The sequence below is a fragment of the Mus caroli genome, chromosome 17 (assembly GCF_900094665.2).
Source record: "Mus caroli chromosome 17, CAROLI_EIJ_v1.1, whole genome shotgun sequence".
Taxonomy (NCBI): domain Eukaryota; kingdom Metazoa; phylum Chordata; class Mammalia; order Rodentia; family Muridae; genus Mus; species Mus caroli.
Genome location: NC_034586.1, coordinates 69,960,513 through 69,981,622, shown reverse-complemented (window position 1 = coordinate 69,981,622; position 21,110 = coordinate 69,960,513). Strand labels below are relative to the sequence as shown.

The 21,110-nt window shown below is 43.8% G+C and overlaps 1 protein-coding gene across 1 annotated transcript in view; it reads left to right on the top strand.

Annotated features, from left to right (window-relative positions):
• The first annotated feature begins 6,579 nt into the window (after nt 1–6,579).
• Nucleotides 6,580–21,110, top strand: part of Srd5a2 (steroid 5 alpha-reductase 2) — a 28,729-nt gene continuing 14,198 nt past the window's right edge. Inside the window, exon 1 of the mRNA XM_021150037.1 lies at nt 6,580–6,949. Within this exon, the coding sequence (XP_021005696.1) occupies nt 6,669–6,949 (281 nt within the window). The 5' untranslated portion in view covers nt 6,580–6,668. The remainder of the gene's footprint in view (nt 6,950–21,110) is intronic.

Genomic DNA, 21,110 nt, shown 5'->3' with positions numbered 1-21,110 from the left:
CTCACTTTGTAGACCAGGCTGGCCTCGAACTCAGAAATCTGCCTGCCTCTGCCTCCCGAGTGCTGGGATTAAAGGCGTGCGCCACCACGCCCAGCTAAGATATATCTTAAAATAATTATTCTGTTTGTTGAATATTAACAGTTGAAAATATTAAAATCATGTTCTACAAAAAAAAAGAGTTAAAGAATAAGAATATTGTTGAGTATCATGGCTCATGCCTATAATCCTAGCCCATAGGAGGCAGAGGATCAATGCAAATTGGGGATTGCTTGTGTTAACTAGTAAATTCCAGGTCAGCTGAATCCACAGACCTGTCTCAATTTGTGTGTGTGTGTGTGTGCGCGCGCGCGTGCGCGCTGTAATTAGACATACATTCTGATGTGTTAGATTTCTTTTGAAGGCCACATTTTCATTAGACATCCATCTTTTAGCCAGAAAAATAATTCCTTACTACTTATTTTATTGTGGTCCTTAATTCTATTAGAACTTTATTTTAAAAAATATTTTGTCTCATTTATTGAGTAACATTTTTATTGAATATAGGAAGAATTATGGGGTGATACTTATTTGATCACTAAAGCACTCTTTTAAAAAAATTAAAAAAAATGTGTGCCTTCCTTCATGAGCTCATGTGAACCACCCTATGTGCAGGTGGCTGCAGAGACCAGAAGAAAGCCTCGGATCCCTTGGAACTGGAGTTACAGACAATTATGGACCACTCAGTGTAGGTGCTGAGAACAAACCACAGGTCCTCTGAAAAAGTAGCCAGTGGTCTAAACCACTGGGTGTAAGCCACCTGTAGCCGCCTGCAGCCACACTAACTGGGTTCCTGAGTGGGAGGCCGGAGCTGTATGGGAGAAATAATGTATGAGAGAAATAATGGAGGCCAAGACACGTTTCTGTTCAAGGCCCCCAAAGTTTACTAAAAGTCTGTGCTTATAAAGGGGGGAGGCCCATCCCCCGCCAATCCATTCTTGGTGCCTGTTGCCAGTCTGCTGGATGGCTGTCTCCAGAATATCTCCAGGGCCTCTCAGCAGGTAGCAGTGTCTTGGAGAAGAGCAGTGGCAGGTGACAGAANAATAGAGCCATCTAAGTCGGAAGGTTCCACCCCAGGTGCTCTCATTCTCAGTGGCTGCTAGGTCAAAGTCTGAATCTGCCTGCTTCAAGGCTGGGGGAGACTACAACTGGGCCATTTCCCCAGCTTCTCCTTGGGCATTTTCGAAAGTGTTTTGTTCTCTTTTATGCTGCAATTTTTTCTTTTTCTGAGAAGTTCTAGACTGTGGCTCTCCAGAGAAGATATTTTGCTGTTATAGCTTTTAAGATTTGCTGGCTGCTTCCAGCCTCTTATAAATTATATGTACTATGCCTCAGTGTGGAATGACTTGGGTTTTTGTTGTTGTGTGTTTGTTTATTCTCTGCTTGTTATTTTCATTAAGATGCTTGAATTTATGAAGATAAGCCCTTTGTCAACCTGGGGGGTATTTCAGTTATTATTGGTTTGCTTACTTTTAATGTTTTACCTCTGTTAATACCAATTTTATATACATTTGATTATTTGATTTCACCTCCATGTTCTCTCCTTTTTAAAAAAATGAATATTTTATTTATTTAAATTTCAAATGTTATCCCCTTTCTCGGTTTCCCCTCTGAGACCCCCCTATCCCATCCCCACTTACCCTGCTTCTATGAGGGTGCTCCCCTACCCACCCATCAACTTCCACCTCACTGCCCTAGCATTCCTCTACACTGGGGCATCAAGCCCTCACAGGACCAAGGGCCACTCCTCCTACTGATGCCAGATAAGGCCCCTTTAGCTCCTTCAGTCATTCTCCTAACTCCTGCATTTGAGTCCCTGTGCTCAGTCTGATGGTTGGCTGTGAGCATCCGCATCTGTACTGGTCAGGATCAGGCAGAGCCTCTCAGGAGACAGCTGTTTCAGGCTCATGTCAGTAAGCACTTCTTGGCATCAGTAATAGTGTCTGAATTTGGTGTCTGCAGGTTGGGCAGTCTCTGGATGGCCTTCCCTTCAGTCTCTGCTCCACTCTTTGTCCCTGTATTTCCTTTAGACAGAAGCAATTCTGGGTTAAAATTTTGGAGACGAGTGAATGGCCCCATCCCCCAAACTGGGAGGCAATGCTTGACCTCTGGATATGGTCTTGACAGGTTCTCCCTCCCCTTTATGGGGTAATTCAGCTAATGCCATCCCCATGGGGTCCTGGGAGGCTCTTGCTTTCCTGGTATCTGGGACTTTCTGGTTGCTACTCCCAGTTCCCTACCCCCCATTTCTACACACCTCTGTTCAATTTTCTGACCCTCTGTACATCTCCTCCATCTCCTACCATACCTGATTCTTCTCCTCTTTTCCCCTCCCCCTCTTCTCTTCCTCCCAAGTTCCTCCCACCCTCTACTTTCCTTGATTATTTTGTTCCCCCTTCTATGCATGACTGAAGCAGTCACTCTTTGGTCTTCCTTCCTTTTGAGCTTCATGTGGTCCATGAGTTGTATGGTGGGTATTCCACACTCTTTGCCTAATATCCACTTATCAGTGAGTATATACCATGGACCCCTCCTTAAAATATTTTTTTTATAACCTGCTGATACCAGCTAGTGCTGCCTGCTGGAACATTGGTCTTGTTGGCTTGATCCTGTGCAGGAAGCCATGTCTACCGTGTGTTCTTAAATTTGTGCAATGACCATGTCATGTTCAGACCACATCATGTTGCAGACAATAGTCACTCCCATCTTCCAGCTTTCACATTCTCTCCTTCCCATCTTATAGGATGTTTTCTTAATCTTTCGAGGGTTGATACAGATGTTCCTTTTAGGACTGAGCCAAGGCTAGTCTGGAACTCATCATGTATAGCCGGCTGGCTTTGAACTTACAAATATCTGCCTGCCTCTGTCTCCACAGTATTGTGATTTTTAATTTTTATTGAACACTGTGTTCCATTTTTGGTCTTTTTGTTTTTGAATGGTGAGAATGTGTCTTTCAGTTGTTTTTAAAAAAGAAATACATTTGTGTTCTGATATTGCCATGAGCCTTATAGGGCGAGGTAAAAAAAATTAAGATTTAGTGATGTTTATGTCAAGTTGAAAAGGGGTAGACTTGAGATTAATTTTCATTGTTAAGGTGACTGGATTTGGAATCATCTGGGTGACACACCCCTGGGCAAACCTATGACCACCCTGGATAGAGCCAGCACCAGAGTATGTGTGGCTTGGATCCAGGACTGGAAGATAGGAGACTGAAATTTAAGTATCAGTATTCATTTGTGTTTCCTAAGTGCCTTGCAGTTTGACCAGCCATCTCAGGGTCTTGCCACAATGTTTTCCCTGCCACCCCCGCCCCAGGCTCAGATTGTGAGATTAAATAAACTTTGTCTTTCTTATGTTAGTTACTTTTTTTGTCAGTTGGAAAGAATGTACTCTCTTAAGTGAATATTACACTTTGAGAACTAACAAGTCACAACTATTTGCAACAATGTGTAACACACACACACACACACACACACACACACACACAACTAATCATGTCCTGCTGACAAGGCAGGGATTTCACAACATAATTTCTCCGAAATTTTAAATGACTCTGGTATACCTTTATTAAGCAAGCCAAACCATCTTGCATTGGGTTTTCAAGTTCTGGCTACTATGTGTTATTTTAATTATCCCAGGGTCAAGAGATAGACAACCAGTGTTAGCCTCTTTACCACTGGACATAAAGTAGTCTTTCCTTATTCTGCCTCGTCTGTTTAGTCTTGATGCTTTCTGGTGGGCCCTGCTGTTTCTTAGATAGGCTTGTGTGGCTTGCTGTGTCTCTGGTTTCTAAGGATGTAAGAATATCAATGTTTCCCCTCATGGCTATTATTTCTCTGTCTGTGTGTCTGACAGTCAGTCACAGAGTAAAACAAATTCCAAGGACCATTAAAACACACACAAAAGCAAATACTGTCTGATCCCATTTAAATGAAGTTCAGAAGCAGGAAAAGCTAATTTATGGTACTCCAAGTTAGGGCAGTGGTTATTCGGTAAGGAGGTGGGAGGGGAGTCCCCAGAATGTTTTGAGTTTGTCTCTTGACCTAGGTACAGGTTATGAGAACATATTCCCTTTATGAGAACCAATCAAGCTTGACATTTGCAATTTGATCCTCTCTCTCTTTTGTGTATTTAATTCATTCAGTTGCCTTTTTAAATTCAATTCTCTCTTTATATCTCTTTGCCCTTTGCTGTGTAACTTTGCAATAAGTCTCCTACAGTGGGAATGAATCAGCCATGTGATTTTATTTGGCCAATTGGATGATTAGGAAGCAAGAGTAGGCTGGGTCTTGTGCTATTTCTTGTATTTTTGTAAAAGTTATTATTTCTATTGACATTACATAGAATGGTGGGTCTAGCCCACTCATTCCAGGATGAGAGCCTGGGCTAAGGATCTTTCCTGTTTAAAGCTGTGCTGAGGTAGTTCACAGAGCAATGTATCAACAAAGCCAAAGATCAGCTAGGTTTGGCTGGATCAGATAGTGTTGGCCAAGCCCCAGATACACAGGCTGGTGATGTTTTCATTGTAAGGTTGACTTTAAGTATGGGTTGTTAATTGGCAAACAGTTGCTATAGGAGTGGGAATACAAAGGAGAGTGAACATTCCAATTTGACAAAGCTATACAAAAGGACAGGAAGGAATTGAGATGGACACATTTCATTTTTTTTCACAGTTATTTCATTGAGTTGGTTAGAAAAGCTACACCAAGGTTCTGGTTATGACACCATGACTTCCATAGCTCTCTGAGCCAGCAAGCCAGCCTCCTAAGGTGACTATGGTTGCTGAAGGTAGAGAAGAGGTAGCAATCAAGACCCAGAGGGAGAATGTGGGTAAAGTGTAGGAGAAGGTGAATGGGTTAAATCGGAAGCCTTTGGAAGGCATCTGAGTGTTGAGTGCAGTTCTGACACTTGGGGTTTCTGCTGACAATCTAGATATGAGCATCTTTAAGGAACAGGTAGGAACTCAGAAGTTGGGGTCAAACTTATAGAAAACCTGTTTAAACTGCAGGGAGCTGCTGAGCTATCAACACCTGGCTATTTCCTGGAAAGTGCTCCAGTCAGCCTGAGTGTTTCCTGCGTGATGATCGGTTTCAAGAAAACATGATTGTTATTTTAGTTTTAATGCAGCAGGGCGATGGTTATTACTTCTTGGTCAGCAAGCAGAGGATGCCCTGGATCAATAATGAATTCCCATCTGTCAGAGGAAACTTCCCTAATCTGGAACAGACCGATATATGCATTGTTTCAACCAGTTCCAGGACTGGTTGGAGTGGATGGGGAAGTAAGAGCGATCCTACAATAGGCGAGCTGGAATTAAGGAGTGAGAAATAAGGGGACGGGTGGGGGTGGGGTGGAGGAGGCAGGGCAGAGAAAGCGTGGTGAGCTGTGCCCCCAACAGGGACCGGGGGTGGGGGGGACAGGTCCTAAGAAATCAAAGATGAGACAAGAAGATGGAAGACTGAAGGGAACAGCAGTATGGGAAGGGGCTGTGGGGTGAGAAGAGGTTAGGTCAAAATAGAGAGCAGAGGAAGGAGGGGAGTGGGGAAGAAGGAGCAGCTAAGGAGGGCTGTCTCGGAAGCAAAATAGAGATAGGGGAATGGAAGTGGGTTGGGGTGTCTGGAGGTTGGGGAAAGAGTGGGAAAAACGTAAGAGTGGGAAAAGAATCCCGACCGGTGTGCGGAATGCTGTGTGCTAGGCGCTTAGAGAGCATCCTCACCATTCTATAGAATCCAGCTCAAGAGCTTCCGAAAGTGGGAAAAGGTGTCTCTCTAGAGAATACCGAAACTTTAGGCAGAGTTTGTGCCAGCTTTGGAGGAGCCTGGGGATGGGGCGGGGTGTTCTATGAGTTCTCAGAATCGTTGCCACAGGGCTAACCAAAACATTTGAGGGACTAACTTTTCTCCAAGGCCGGCGACCCTGAGACCCAGGAGGAATTTGGGCGTTTACCCTAAAAGCTGGCTGGCACCTGCCTGAGAGGTGGACGGAAGGTCGTGGCCGGAGCTAGCAGGCGTGCAGAGTAACAGAGGAGAGGAGAGGAGATCCCAGTACATAGAGAGAATGGTGGGGTTTTTCAAAGTACCAGAATTCCAAGCCCAGGGCGGGAGGAAGGATCTGGCTTTGGATAGAAACTGAGGGGAGTGGAGAAGCATGGACAACTGCGGCAGGTGGGAAGTCCTGCCAGGGCGATCCATGGTGGGTGGGCACTGCCTGGCGACAGAGCTGAGGGTGTGCGTAAAGGATGGAGAAGCCCCGGTGTTTTGGTGAACGAGGATCAAGGCAACTTAGGGCCACATAGGGAGGACAAGAGCTAAAATCAAAGCAGACAGCGGGCACAGGTGGAGAGGGGAAGCCCCCCAAAACACTTTCTGTCTCTACAAAAGTTTCAGTTCTGTGTCCCAGCTGAAGTCAAAAGAACCAGACGGGAGAAATGGGCATTGCTGCTAAGCAGAGACAGGGCGGGCTGCGCCAAGGTGGGAAGCACGTGGAAGGGGGGTGGGGGGGTGGGGGAGAGGCTAGAATGGGGAGGGAACCCTGGTCCGAGGGGCGGACACGGGGTGGCGTCTGGCGCTCCATAAAGGGGCCCGCACTCTCCACCAGGCGGGCAGCAGCTACCAGCTGTGAACACAGGCGAGATGCCGATTGTGTGCCATCAGGTCCCGGTGCTGGCAGGTAGCGCCACATTGGCCACCATGGGGACCCTGATCCTGTGCTGTGGGAAACCCGCCAGTTACGGGAAACACAGCAAGAGTGTGTCGCCGGGAGTTCCCCTCCTGCCCGCACGCCTAGCCTGGTTCCTGCAGGAGCTGCCTTCCTTTGTGGTGTCAGTAGGGATGCTCGCTTGGCAGCCGCGCTCCCTCTTTGGACCTCCGGGGAATGTGCTGCTGGGTCTCTTCTCCGCGCATTACTTCCACAGGTTAGCGTTTTTCTCCACAGAGCATACCTCCCTGCTCGGCTCCAGCGCGTGGACTAACGTCGAGGGGTAGCGCGGAGTGGGGAGGAGCGCTGAGTAAGGCAGGTTTGGAGCTCCAGGCGGGGACTTCAGGCTGGAATCCCCAGGGTTGGGAAGCACCAGCGGCACAGGAGATGCCTTCGAAGTCTCCTGGGCGCCCCTCGGATGCTCTAGTAGCTGCGAGGATGGGTGGATGAAGCTGGGGAACTCAGTTTGGGCAGATGCCATTGGCCAGGGTCCTTCCCTTTCCAACTGTGCGCCTTGCTCTGTCTCGTAGACCTCACCTTTCTCTGATAATGCCACGTCCGGTTGGTTCAGGGACTCGGGGAGGTGATAAGCTCTGGAACTCTCAGGAGTTCTTCAGATCAGTTTGGTCTTTGTGTGACTGAGGAAGGAAGTGGGCAGAGTCCACCTCCCATCTATAGACGAGAAGAGGATAGATGGGGATTCTGTTTAGACAGGACCCCTAAGAAGCTGAGCTCACTGACGATTGATTTACTTTCCCAAGTCCTTCAGGACTTAAAAGTGAGCCAGGCAAAGCTGACCGAGAGCTCAAGCGTTCTAGATGAAAAACAAAAAACAAAAAACAAAAAAACTGAGTTCAGAAATGTGCCTTTTTGGTGTGGGAGGGAAAGACAGGAAAGCGATTAAAGAGATACCGAGAGTCCAAGGACTGTGCAATCTCCAGAAAGAGACCCCAGGGCAAGTAGGCGGACCGCTGAAGCACCTCTGTGACCTGTTAGCATCTGTCCTCTTGTTTGGGTTCACTGAAAAAGTGGGAGATGTCTTTGATATGCCCACTGGACAGTCAAAGAAACCAAGGCTCAGAAAGGTTATGTAATTGAAGGTGACACCCCTGATATCTGTCAGGATTACCAGCTAATTCCCAAGGAATACCTTCCGTTCCAGGCCCCCAGTCCTAGATAGATTCTTCACACAGGTAACTAACAGGGGAGGGATCGTGAGCAGCGAAGAGCTGCCAAAGGCTCACTGTGCCTTCTGGAGCAGAGAATTCCTCCCTCCGGTCGGAAGATCAGATCAATTTAGATAAGAAATTAGATTTAAAAGGAAAAGAAAAAAGTCTATGGGGACCTAAGGCAGAATTTTCTCTCCATTAACACATCATTTCTAGGAAAGGAGGAGCCAAAAGTACAAATTTCAACCTGCCTCTCTTAGCCCCCATCCTGAGGATCTTTATTGGTCAATATTTAGTAATTATGCAGTGTTAATATGGAATTCTCATTCGTTTAAAAAGGTAAGTATTGACAAGTAATAATACATTTATGTATTAGTTATCCAATAAATATTTACAAAAAGCCTCTTGTGTACAGAGACCCAGGGTAGTTATCATTTTATTTGATACAGATGTACAGAGAGAAGGATCCAGGTTGCAGGAGATAAAAAGGCAAGCATTTGATTTTGCTTGTTTGGAAATAGATATTGAACAAGAAAATGCGGTTTTATGGACATCTATTCTTTTTTTTAAGATTTATTTTATTTATATGAGTACACTGTAGCTGTCTTCAGACACACACCAGAAGACTGCACCAGATCTCATTACAGATGGTTGTGAGCCATCATGTAGTTGCTGGGAATTGCTCTGGAAGAGTAGTCAGCGCTCTTAACCACCGAGCCATCTCTCCAACCCCTGGACATCTATTCTTATCTCCAAATATACTACTGTCAGCTTTACAGACACTTTTGTTTTTAGCCAGGGTTTCACTATGTAGCCCTTATTAGCCTGGGCTTGATAAATAAGAACCTCCTGTCTCTGCCTCTATAGTGCTGGTATTAAAGGCATATGCCATCACAGCCTGGCTATAAAGTCTTTATAATGAGGCCATTTCATATAGAAAAATGATGCACGCTTTCTGAAAACCCTATGAACATAATTTTTAGATAAAAAAGGCTTTTTGTGCAACAAAAATATGACCAGTGCCCTTTAAAATAAACGAGGAAATAATTGTCCGTAAAACAAATATGTACACGTTGTCCCTCATCTTCAGAGGAACTTCTAAATGTCTTAGTGAAGACTTTGGGGCATGATTCTGTCTGAGACAGCTGTGGTTCCTGACTTACTTGTCTCTAACTCACCAGGACGGGATACTTGTGGACTTTTCCACCCATGTTTCTGCTCTTCTTCTGAGGCCCCTGAGAACTTCCTAGATATTAGACTCTGCAGCTAACAGTCCATGTGATGTAGGTATTGGTCCTTATACCAACCGGTTAGGTGGGGACTGCAGTCACCTCCATTCTGCAGATGGGACACTGGAACAAAAGGCAGGCTATGTTCAGTAAGCTGCCCCAGCCACACGGTAGTTTTGGAGACCCAGAGCTGACACTTGGGCTCTCACTACAGTGGCAGACTTTTTCTTGATTTTTAAAAGCCATAGGCTTCACACCATTCTTGGTTTAGTCACACAAGGCGGTGGATGCTTGCCCAAGCCAAGACTGGACATTCGAAGAGTAGAAGTACACTTTTAATATGTAAGTGCATTATTCATGTAAAAAAAAAACCATGTCCGTCATTCTTTATAGTTGTTAACATTATTTCACATAAGCTTCCTCTGTTGAAATATATAGTCCTGCCTGATTAACAGTTTGGTACTTTCAAAATGAATGGTGTGTGTGTTTCTTGCAAGGCATACTCCAGACTAGCTGGGCCAAGAACGTGTAGGAAATTCTGTCCCTACCTCATCTTAAGTTAGGGTTCTGAATTACAGATATTACTGCATTGGCTTTTTATGTGGGTTCATAAGACGCAAACTCAGGGTAATCAGATTTATGTCCTACTGACCCATCTTCAGAGACTTGCTAACATTTTACAATATATATCTCTCTACATTGTTACACATTCTTAGAGCATATTTTCCTAGTGTCTGTTTTGCATTTAACCTCAGCTAAAAGCCATGATTAACCTACCTACTCCCTGACAGCTGAACGACTAACTTGACTCCATTTGGAGATAGGTTAGATGAAAAAGCTGCACATTTTCCACCTAAATTCATTTCAGTAGCTAACTTAGTCAGTGAGCTCCGGCTTGGAATTTGTGAAGTTCTGAATTCAAATTGAAGCACCGAAGGAAAAATAAAAAATAATGACAATTAAAAAAAAAAGAATTCCAGAAGTTAGAACTCTGTGAAGAGTCTTTGGGCTCCTGGTACAAATATTCCTGGAGGATTCAGGATTCATCGGCTTGGGAACAAGAATGAAGTTCTTAGGAGGATGAAAGGTTTAGGTTTGGTTCAAGTTCTTTTGCAAAGTGTCCCTTGGGGACTGTTCAGTACCATAAGCTATTCTACGGCGTGGGTGTTAAAGCCCAGTCCACTTCCCTTAGTAGAAGGGTATCGCATTAGAATAAATCCCACGAGGACAGGCTCTTACTTTCCTTCTGTATCATTTCTTTGCACGCTGTGCTCCTGGGGCAAAGTGTTGGCACATAGCAGACACTGAATGGATGAATGAGCTCCTCTGACCGGCAGCAACACATGGCATTGTGGGAGTGCTGGCAATCACTGAGGAATCGTTATCGCTGAAGTTGCATAACCAGGTCACTTTATTTCAGTCTATTGTGGTGAGTGTTTAGCCACGTGGAAATGACTGCTGCCTAAGCATGCTGTCTGACCCCACTGGCAGAGCTGTCTCACCTCCTGCTGACCTCCATGCCAGCCTTGGAATGGCTCTTTGTCCAATTTCTTGTATTAGTATTCTCTTTCTCAAGAACACTTGGTCTCCTACACTGTAGCCTGTGCTATACTTAAGTACCTGTCATAGCTGGTACCCTTTTGAAGATTTGCAGGTAACCTCAATAGGAATAAAGTGACTGAAAAAGAGAAAAGAATTCCCCCCCCCCCACCCAAAAGGTTAGAAGGAGCCGGGTAAGATGGTGTCTGCCTTGAATCTTAGCATTTGGGAGGCAGAAGCAGGAAGCTCTCTTGGTGTTTAAGATCACTCTGGTTGAGGCCAGCCAGGGCTGCAGTGTTCTCAAAACAAAACAAAACAACAATAACCAAGGTTAGAACCTGTTGGGTTGTGACATGCACACATTAGAGTCTTTGGAATTCCAAGAGATTTGAGACTGTTTCCCCAGTCAGCTAAGTAATAAAATCTTTAATAAAGTCCTTGTTGCTTTTTCCACTGATTCCCCGGCAGTACAAATGTCTCTTTGATGAGAGACTCAGGCTAGGCATTATTTCTTCCAAGAAGTTGCACCTGAGCCACTATTTGCCTGTGAACCTATTCTGACTCTTCCCAAAGGCCCTTTGCACATGGATGAAAATCCATCCTAAGGGGCTGGTGAGATGGCTCAGTGGGTAAGAGCACCCGACTGCTCTTCCAAAGGTCCGGAGTTCAAATCCCAGCAACCACATGGTGGCTCACAATCATCCATAACGAGATCTGACGCCCTCTTCTGGCGTGTCTTAAGACAGCTACAGTGTACTCACATATAATAAATAAATAAATCTTTAAAAAAAAAAGTTAAAAAAATCCATCCTAAGAAGACTTAGTCCTCATCTCTCCAACTCTCATAACCGCCGCCTCTGCTTCCTAACATCTACGTTTTACAGCAGCCATGCACCAGGGGTTGAGCTGCCGAGCAGCAAAGTGAGGTTTTGACCCCAGTCTTCCTGGCTATGTCAGTGGGTCACTTGTCATCTGTGAGGTGTAGAGGGTCTCGGTGTTCAGAAGCAAGCAGCCTAAGGAGACTTTTCACCGGCTGAGAATCAGTGAAGATGAATGTCTATTGATGATGATAGACAAATCCCCGTTCTTCCAGATTAAAGAGATGTAAGTGAGATAAGCATGTTCATGGTTAGGTGCTGAGAAGATTTGTAACATGTAATATTTCCTAGTTAACATTCATTGAAGGAATATTTAGAATGAGAATCGGCAGACTTTATTTATGTTTTAATTCCTAATTTTTAGACAAAATCTTAAGGTGGCTCACACTCCTGCCTCAGCCTCTTGAGTGCTGTGAGTATTGCTGGCCCATCTCTGACCACAGCCAACTTGAAAGTCAGATTGTAATCAGTTTAGGTGTTGCAGCTGTTTGGTCCTTCTGTTACAATAGATGGCCCCCTGTTTGCAGTGTATCAAAAAGCAGCTGAGGTGGATATTCTGTGAGCAAATGAGTGTATGTGCTTGTATCCCAGTAAAACTTTGCAAAACCAGGTGGTGGTTCAGATTTGGCCTTTGGGCACGATTTAGCAACCCTTAAGTAAACAATGGGAGGTATAGGTTTCCATTCAGTGCCGTGGTAATTCTGTAGTAAAATTTGGTTGAATTCTATAGCAAAATGTTGGGTGAGTTTAAGAAAGTGCTTGCTACGTTTATTTAGAGACTTGGTAGTAAATGCCATTTTCTGAGAGTTATTGGCTCCGGGTCCTTTATGTGAATGCCCTCAGGAGAGACCAGAGTTCCTGGAATTTTCCTTTTAAAAGGGATGATATCATAAGCACATCCGAAGAAATATACAGCTATGTTTACCAAAATGTAAACAAGCCATGGAGTTCTTGATTCACTGGTACGCATGGCAGACCAACTCCTTGCTTGTGTTAAATCTAACTTAGGTCACTGAAAAAGAACAAGCAAAGATGGGCAACAGGGACCCAGATGCATCGAGGTGATGGGTACCAAGTTACATACATGACAAGGAAGGGAAGAACAGGGCTTGAACTCCTGTCATTTACCAGATCCTTGACTGTCCCTACACATGCTATGTCTTATGATAGTCAAAAAGAACTACAGTGCTGGGTGCTTACCTCCTGGAGAAAACCAGGTAAGGGCTCTGAGTGCATGCTTGCCACTACTTCTGGATGGAAACTTGGGTGGTAGCAATATCAATATGAAAGGGTCTGAGTTGGGGGACCTATGTTTGAATAGATTGTGGGTGTTTGAAGGGGGTCCCAAGCAGCTCCACTGTTGCCTACCGGACAGCAGTGGGAACTGAGCAATAAGAGATAGTTCATCACACTTCTTACTGACAAAGCAGGTTTAGGGGAAAGTGAGAAAATCGGAATCAGGTGAGTCTTCTAACTGTATCTTCAGAATGCTATAACAACCATGGCTGGACAACTGGGGGGTCTCCTCCAAGTCATATTTGCTCTGAGAAGATGGAAGGGCTCAAACTGTGCTTTGAGAGATCCTACCCTTACACTGAATAATTCAAAAGGAATAATAGGCCAAGGACAGTTGGAGAGGGAGGCATACATTTGTTTTGTTCTGTTGTTATTACACAGGATACATACATTTTCTATCTTAGGAGTTTGGTCAGGATGTGGCATCTTGCATCTGTATTAATGGGGTAGGGACGGGGTGGGGTAGGAGGGTGGAGCTTCAAGTCAAGACTCAAGGTTTTTCAAATGTTTCTGTTCTCAACCGAGGAGTCTCTAATGATACTCAGACCAACACAGGAGCTCTAAAATTTAAAAACCTCTGAATTAGGGCCAACAGTGCAATTTGCCTTCCATTTGGTTATGGAAGTGAGGTTGGGAGGAGGGGGGTGGAGAAGCCACTATTTATTGGGCTCTGGGTGTTCTGGGCATTATGTTAATGATTTACACAGGTCATCTCATTATTCTTTCTTATGCTACTCCTCAGTGAGTACATGGGGAGCAGTGGGGGAGCAGAGGGGCCCTGGACAGGCAAGTGCACAAACTGCTCTCTAAAGGATGCTCTGTCCAGATCTGTGGGTGGAAAGGTGATATTCTGTCAGGAAAGGGGCCCCATCTGGAGACCCTGGCTTAGGACCACCCTGCACTCTCTACACCCAGTCTTGGACAATCTTTCTACTTTTTAAATTCTAATTTAATTGTCTGTACCTATGACCTACTAGTTGGTTCAAGCCTCATGTCAGGCACGAGGCCATGTTCAAAACTCTTCCATTTTAAAAATTGTTCCATTACATATGATCCACATTGTCCAGGCTGGCCCTTTGTTACAAAACAGGGTACCTGGTTTTTTGAACTTCCTTGAAGAACCTCTAGATCCCTGTTTCCCACCACATTTTTAACAACAGGTAATTGTGTTTCTGTGCCTCCAAATTTGCCTATTCTGTGTGCCCATCTCTCAGGGAAGGCCCTCTGCCTGCCTAAAGTTACATATTTCATCAACAAATCTAAATAGTAGTCTATTCAATTGTTTTCTTGCTAAACTTTAAGGTTATTTATATATTCTGAACACAAATATCGTGCCAGGTAGGCACTAAGCAAGTATTTTTCTCCCAGTTTGTGGTTTTCTTTTCTAATTCTCGAGCTATCTTCTGAAAACATTAACATTTAACTTAGCCGCTCTAGTTTCCCCATTTGTCCATGAGCCTCAGCTGTTGTTTCTAAGAAGTCTTTGCCTAAGCTTCGGTAGCAAGGGTCCTCTCTTGTACTTCTTCCTAGATGATGTATAGTTTTGGGTTTTGCATTTAGGCCTATGATTCATTTTTGAGTGACTGATCTCTAGTGTTAGAAGTATGAATCAAAATTCCTTCTGAGTATGGACAGCCAGATGCTGTAGTGCTGCTTGCCGAAAACATGGTTCTCCTCTAATAATTGACTTCACACCTTACCTTTTTAAAATGGGAAAATTACATAGATACATATCTTACCCAAGAAAATAGCAGAAAGCCAAATAAGAACACAAAGAGATTCTCATCATGAAATAGCTAGAAAAATGAAAATTGAACCATGATATCATTAGGAAGCTACTAAGCGAGCTAAAAGAGCATGTAGCCATACTACTCACACACACATTGCTGGTTGAAATGTGAAATGATAAATATGTTTGAAAATAGTTTGACAGTGGTTGAAAAAAATTAAATGTTGAAAAAGTTTCAGAAAGTCAGTGCTTACATGCTTTTGGGTTCATGATATTTCATTTCTAGATATCCTCTGCCCTCAGTAAAAGCACGTACTCATAGGAAGACTTATGTGGAAATATTTGCAGTGTCTCCTTTGGGGGAATCTCTGAACTGGAAATAATTCAAATGTTGGTCAATCGGTGAAAGTAATAAACTGTGGTATAAATATATAATGAAGCATTACTCAAGAAATAAAAAGAATGGAATATTGGCACATGTTAGAGTGTGGAAAGGGGGTGAAATAATTCTAGGTAAAGGGAATCAAGCCCAAAAGAATGCATGCTTTATTATTTTATTTTTATAACGTCCAAATAGCACATGGTGATATAAGAGACACCCAGTGGTTTCCTGAAGATACAGAGGAACAAAAGATCTCTTGGCAGTGATGGATGTATTTGCTCTGATATGGTATCATAGATATGTGCACACCTGAAACATCAGATTGTGCAGTTTAAGTGCATGCATTCATATTAAATATACACACATGTCACTAAATGTTATTCAAGTTTTCTAGGAAAACAATCTGCTAATGTTTAACAGGATCTGAAAAGCAATTCATTTTGGGGGAAGGGGAGAGAGAGAGAGAGAGAGAGAGAGAGAGAGAGAGAGAGAGAGAGAGAGCGAGCACTTGAAAACTGATCTGAAGGGAAATGTTAAGAGGAGACACCCCAAAAGAAAAAAAAAGTTACATAGATACAAGACTTAAAAAAAAATCTAAAAAAAAAAAATCTGATCACTTAACTGTTCTACAATCAGAGCCAATTATAATTGGGCTGTTATCATCATCATCATCGTCGTTGTCGTCATCGTCGTCAATTTGATACAAGCTAGAATTTCCTGGGAAGAAGAAGAAGCCTCAACTGAGGAATTATCTCCATCTCATGGGTCTGTTGGTCAGCTGATAGAAGAGGGCCTGGCCCACTGTGGGCAATGCCTGGGTGGGATGGGCCTGGAGTGTAAAAGATAAGCAGCTGAGAAAGCCAGAATAAGCAAGCCAGCAAGCACATCCTTTTATGGTTTTTAGCCAAGTGGATCTGTTCCTTCCTAACTATAGTTTTCATCCATAGAAGTCTGAACTTACAAAAAAAGAGAAAACTTTCATGTCTTGGCTTAATTTTAAAAACATATGGAATGTAGTTACAATAGTCACTTTAATATCATTGTCTCCTATACTCTAATATCAATGTGGTGGTTTTGTTTTTGTTTTTATTTTTGTTTTTATTTTTAGTTTTCTTTTTTCTTCTTTCCCTTTTCTGTATGCATATGTGTGTGGAGGTCAGAAGACAACCTGTGGGAGTTGTTTCTTTCCTCTCCCATATGGATCCCAGGATGGGACTCAGGCCATCTGACTTGATGGTGAATGTCTTAATTCCCTGAAACAATTACCGACTCTTCCATATAATTTATTTATCACTTTTGATTGATTATTATTCCAGTTATGGACAATGTTTACTCACATTTTTTGCATGTGTTAGACCACATTTCGCATGTGTCAGAAATTGTAGCTTTTTAAAGTCAGATGGGATGGTTAATCACCATCATCCTATACTGAGGCAGGAAGATTATGAGTTTAAGCCTTAGCTACAGATGAAGATCCAGATCAGGGTGGAGTACATAACAAACCCAGCTTCTAAAAAAACAAAAACAAAAACAAAACAAAAAAACCCAGTAAGACAACAAAAGAAGAAATTATAGAGTTGAAGGCTAGGAATCTTTACATTTCTATAAATATTCTTTATCTTCATCCTAGATGTAGCTGAGCTATTTGGAAACAATTCAATCCTTTCAGACATTACATGGATTATGTGGTTCCAGAGAGAGCTGGGTCTAGCTAGGGCTAATTAATCTTCTTTAAAATAAGATCTTTTTGAGCATTCTAGCAGTGTCTCAGGGGTTATGAGTTTTGGTGAAAATGCACCCTATTCCTGGTCAAGTAGAAGTACTGGGTACTGTTCTTAAATTTGGGGGATGATTCTTTTCTTACACAAATTCACTAATTAACTGGCTACCTGAAGAAGACCCTCTTCAGTACTTTGTGTTTTTTTTTTTTTTCTCTTCAGTAATGTACTCTGTAATGAGAGTTATACACATCTTGATCTCATGACTCAAGAATCTTGGAGCATGGGCTGGAGAAATGGCTCAGTGGTTAAGAACACTGACTAATCTTCCGAAGGTCCTGAGTTCAAATCCCAGTAACTACATGGTGGCTCACAACCACCTGTAATGAGATCTGACGCCCTCTTCTGGTGTGTCTGAGAACAGCTACAGTGTACTTACATATAACAATAAATAAATCTTAAAAAAAAAAAAAAGAATCTTGTAACGTTAACTTAGAATCCCCTTCTTATTACTTCAGCCTAGACATTCTCTCAAAATAGCAATCTGGGTTAGTTTTAAAGTTCACACATTTTTTTTTTCTTGTTTCTCAGAGATCCCTGTATGTGATGGTTAGTGTTCATTGTCAGCTAAGAAAAATGTAGAATCACCTGTGAGATGGGCCTATGATATGTCAGTGGGGGGCGATCTTGATTATCTTAACTGAGATGAGAAGACCTGCCCCCTGTTGGTGGTGCTATTCCCTAGGCAGTGCACTCTGGACTGTATATGTCCATGGAGAAAATGACCTGAGCACTAGTGTGTGTATATTTATTGCTATCTGTCTCTATGGCTTCCCTGCTCTGGTGCACTATGACCTAGAACCAAGAACTCAATAACTCTGTCCTCCATTAAGGTGCTTTTGAGAGACTACTTTATTGCAGTAGTGGGAAAATAATCGAAGATACTGTCTTTCACTGTCTAATACTTTTTGTTTCATATAGTTTGTCTTGCTTATTTACAGTCTGGAAAATAAATCCAGTCCCCATTACTCCAAATTTACTGGAAGTATCTCCAGTAGAGTTTATAATTAATTCATCTTTGCTAATTTGTCCATCTCCACTACTGGTGGGTTTAAGTGGTTTCTGCTTATACTCACTCAATGTTACTCACTCATGTCACCATTGCTTGTATTTCTGAGCTGAGTATTCGTTTTCCCATGGTATCTATTATTTCCCCTTGTTTTCCTTCCCTTTATTTCTTTAAAAATCGTTTAGTGTGTGTGTGTGTGTATGTGTGTGTGTGTGTGTGTGTGTGCATGCCAAGTGTGTGCAGGTGCTCCCAGAAGCCACAAGGTGGCAGCAGATCTCCTGGTGCTGAGTTGTAGGTAGTCATAGGCCACCTGCTGTGGATGCAGGAAAGAACCCATATTGAGTCCTCTGGAAGAGCAGCAAGTGCTCTGAGAATTCTCTCCCGTGCCTTACCAGAATCCATCCTCGTGAGTCTTGTTTCTTCTGTTTAATGTGATCACCTCCAATGCATCCATTTTTCCTTCATGTCAGAAAGAAACGCCATCATGTATATGATGTACCACATTTTAAAAATTCTTTAATCATTGACAGACAGCAGAACTGGTCCCACAATGACTACTGCAAACAATGCTATGATATCCTGGGGTTATAGTATATGTGGTACTGTTCCTTAGCCTGCATTCCCAAGAGTGATGTAAATGGATCACTTAATAGTTCTATTATTATTATTATTATTATTATTATTATTATTATTATTATTTTAAGGACCTTCCATACTTATCCCCAGAGTGGCTTCAGCTCTTTGCACTCCCATCAGCAGTTAACGAGTCTTCTTCTTTCCCTGTGTGCTTGCTAGCAGTTGTTGTTTGTTTGTTTGATCTACTTATTGTTAATTTTATATGTATGACTGTTTTGCCTATGTGTATGCCTGTATGACGCTTGCACGTATTGTGTCTGCAGAGGCCGGAAGAGGGAATCTGATCCCTGAGAACTAGACTTACAGATGGTTGTGTGTCTCCATGTGGTGACTGTGAATCAAGCCTACATCCTCCGCAAGAGTAACTAACTAGTGTGCTTAACTACTGTCTTAGTTGGAGTTACCATTGCTGTGTCAAATCACCGTGACTGGAGCAACTCAGGGGGGAAAGGCTTTAGTTGACTTACACTTCCATATCACTGTCCATCATCGAAGGAAGTAAGGACAGAAGCTGAACAAGGGCAGGAACCTGGAGGCAGGAGCTGATGCAGAGGCCATGGTTGGATGCTGCTTACTGGCTTGCTCCCATGGCTTGCTTGACTTGCTTCCTTATAGAACTCGTGACCACCAGCCCAGGGATGGCACTACCCACATTGGGCTGGGCCCTTCCCCATCAATCACTACCTAAGAAAATATAGTATAGGCTTGCATACAGCCTGATCCTATGAATGTTTTTTCTTAACTGAGGCTCCCTCCTCTCAGGTGAGTAGCCCATGTCAGGATTTAGTATCAATATCTCGTCACACTGATCTAGCTAAGGATATGGGAGAGTCACCCCATTCCTGCCAGGTGTGGGCAGAAGGCCAGGTTATCTTAGTGTGAAGATTCCTCGTTACGGTTGCAGGGGGTGGGAGTTCTGGGTTCATACTTGCTCTCCACTGACCACTGCCTGCCTGGCACCTGTGTTTCCTTTCTCCTCCCAGGCAGTCTCTCCCAGCAATCCCTGTAGGAGTGAGCAGCCTCCACTCTCCACTCAGCCATCTCTAAATACCATCCAGACCAGGATAAGGACTAGGGTCAGGATGAACAGACTCCCCACAAGATCTCACCTTGCACAGAGAGAATATGGAAAACCTTAAAGTCCTGGCTTCCTTTTAGCTCTCTGACAACTGGACAAGGCTTCAAGTGCTTTTCCCAGCTCAGTGGTGGTGTGGGAGAATTTTCTCTGATTTTTTTTTTTGTTTGATAGGAGTGAGATTACATTTTCTTTTTCTTGGTCTCTGGGTGAGAAAAGGGGGGGCATTGTAGGGGAAGAGGGAGAGGGAAAGATTGAGGAAGGGAGGGAGAAAGGGCAGAGGGAGGGGGAGAAGGGAAGGGGGGAAGGGAGGAAGATATGAGGGAGAGAAAGGTGTGTTTCAGGGAAGGTGATGTGGTCCAGCTTAGGGCATAACTGGGTTTGCCACAGAGGGAGAAGAGACTGCAGTGGAAGCAGTGTGAGTGTCAAGTGCAAAGGATTTTGCAAACTTCTTCAGGAGGATTTTAGTGCTGATTTGAATTCAAGGGTTGTGGAGTGGGTGAGATATGGCTGAGTTTTGGAAGTAAGGTTCTACCATAGAGGTGATGGCATTTGCTAATCAATTTACCTGAGGTGGGGGGAGAGGTAGAGGGAGAGGGAGGGAGAGAGAAGAAAGGAAGGAGGATGATGGGAGGGAAGTAGAGAGGGAGAAAGAGAGGAAGGGAGGGGGAAGGGCGAGGGGGGAGAGGGAGAGGGAGAGGGGGAGGGGGAGGGGAGGGAGAGGAAGAGAGATCCTTAGACTGGAATTGGGATGAGAAAGCCTTAAGGATGCCCAGGTTTGGGGAGAGTGGGGGATCAGGGATCTTGTTTGGGGTGTGTTAAGATGGAAATCTTCATGACATCCATGACATGAAGCATGTAGCATGAAACTACCAGTGAGTGGTCCATGAGTGAATGATGATCCATCAGGGTGGATGCCTGCCTCACTTTGCTCATGCTTCTAGGACAGCGCTTTGTAAGAGGTGTGAATTTAGCCCTCACCGTTCCTGAGGCTGGGGATTCAGTATCAAGGCGGTGGCATCTGGCAAGGACCTTCTTGTAGTGGTTCCACATATTAGAACTTAGAAAGGCAAGAACAAGCAGCCACCCCTGTAAACCCTTCCATAGAGGAGTCTGTCTGTCCACTAGGATAGAGCACTCAAAACCTAAACACATTCCTAAAGCCTAAAGCCTTCTCCAGTGCTATGCATGGAGACCAAGGGTGAACCACAATCAGACCACAGTGACCCTACTTCATATCATTTGAGGAGATGCCATCACACAGATGTCTGAGACATATGGGGCATCAATATTTGGAGGACAAAGGGTTGAGAATAACCCCACAAAGGAAAGGCAGGACAGACGAATGAAGCTGAAGAATCAAGGGAGTGTGGTGCCCAAGGGAGTGTGGTACCCAAGAGAGTGTGGTAAGTTTTCTGGCACTGTTTCCAGGAGGCGGGGATGGGTCTGTCCAGCCTGAAGAGGCCTGACTCTGACCTTGGTCTGGAAATATGACCTTGCCAGGACTTGCATCTGTGGGGACAGAGGCACTAGAGGAGAAAACAGCATAGAGATGGTAAGTGTGGGCTGCTCTGCAGAGGAGGTCTGTTGCAAAATGAACCAGAGATATGGGACAGTGACTGACAGAGGGCACGAGGTCACTATATAGAAGAGCCAAG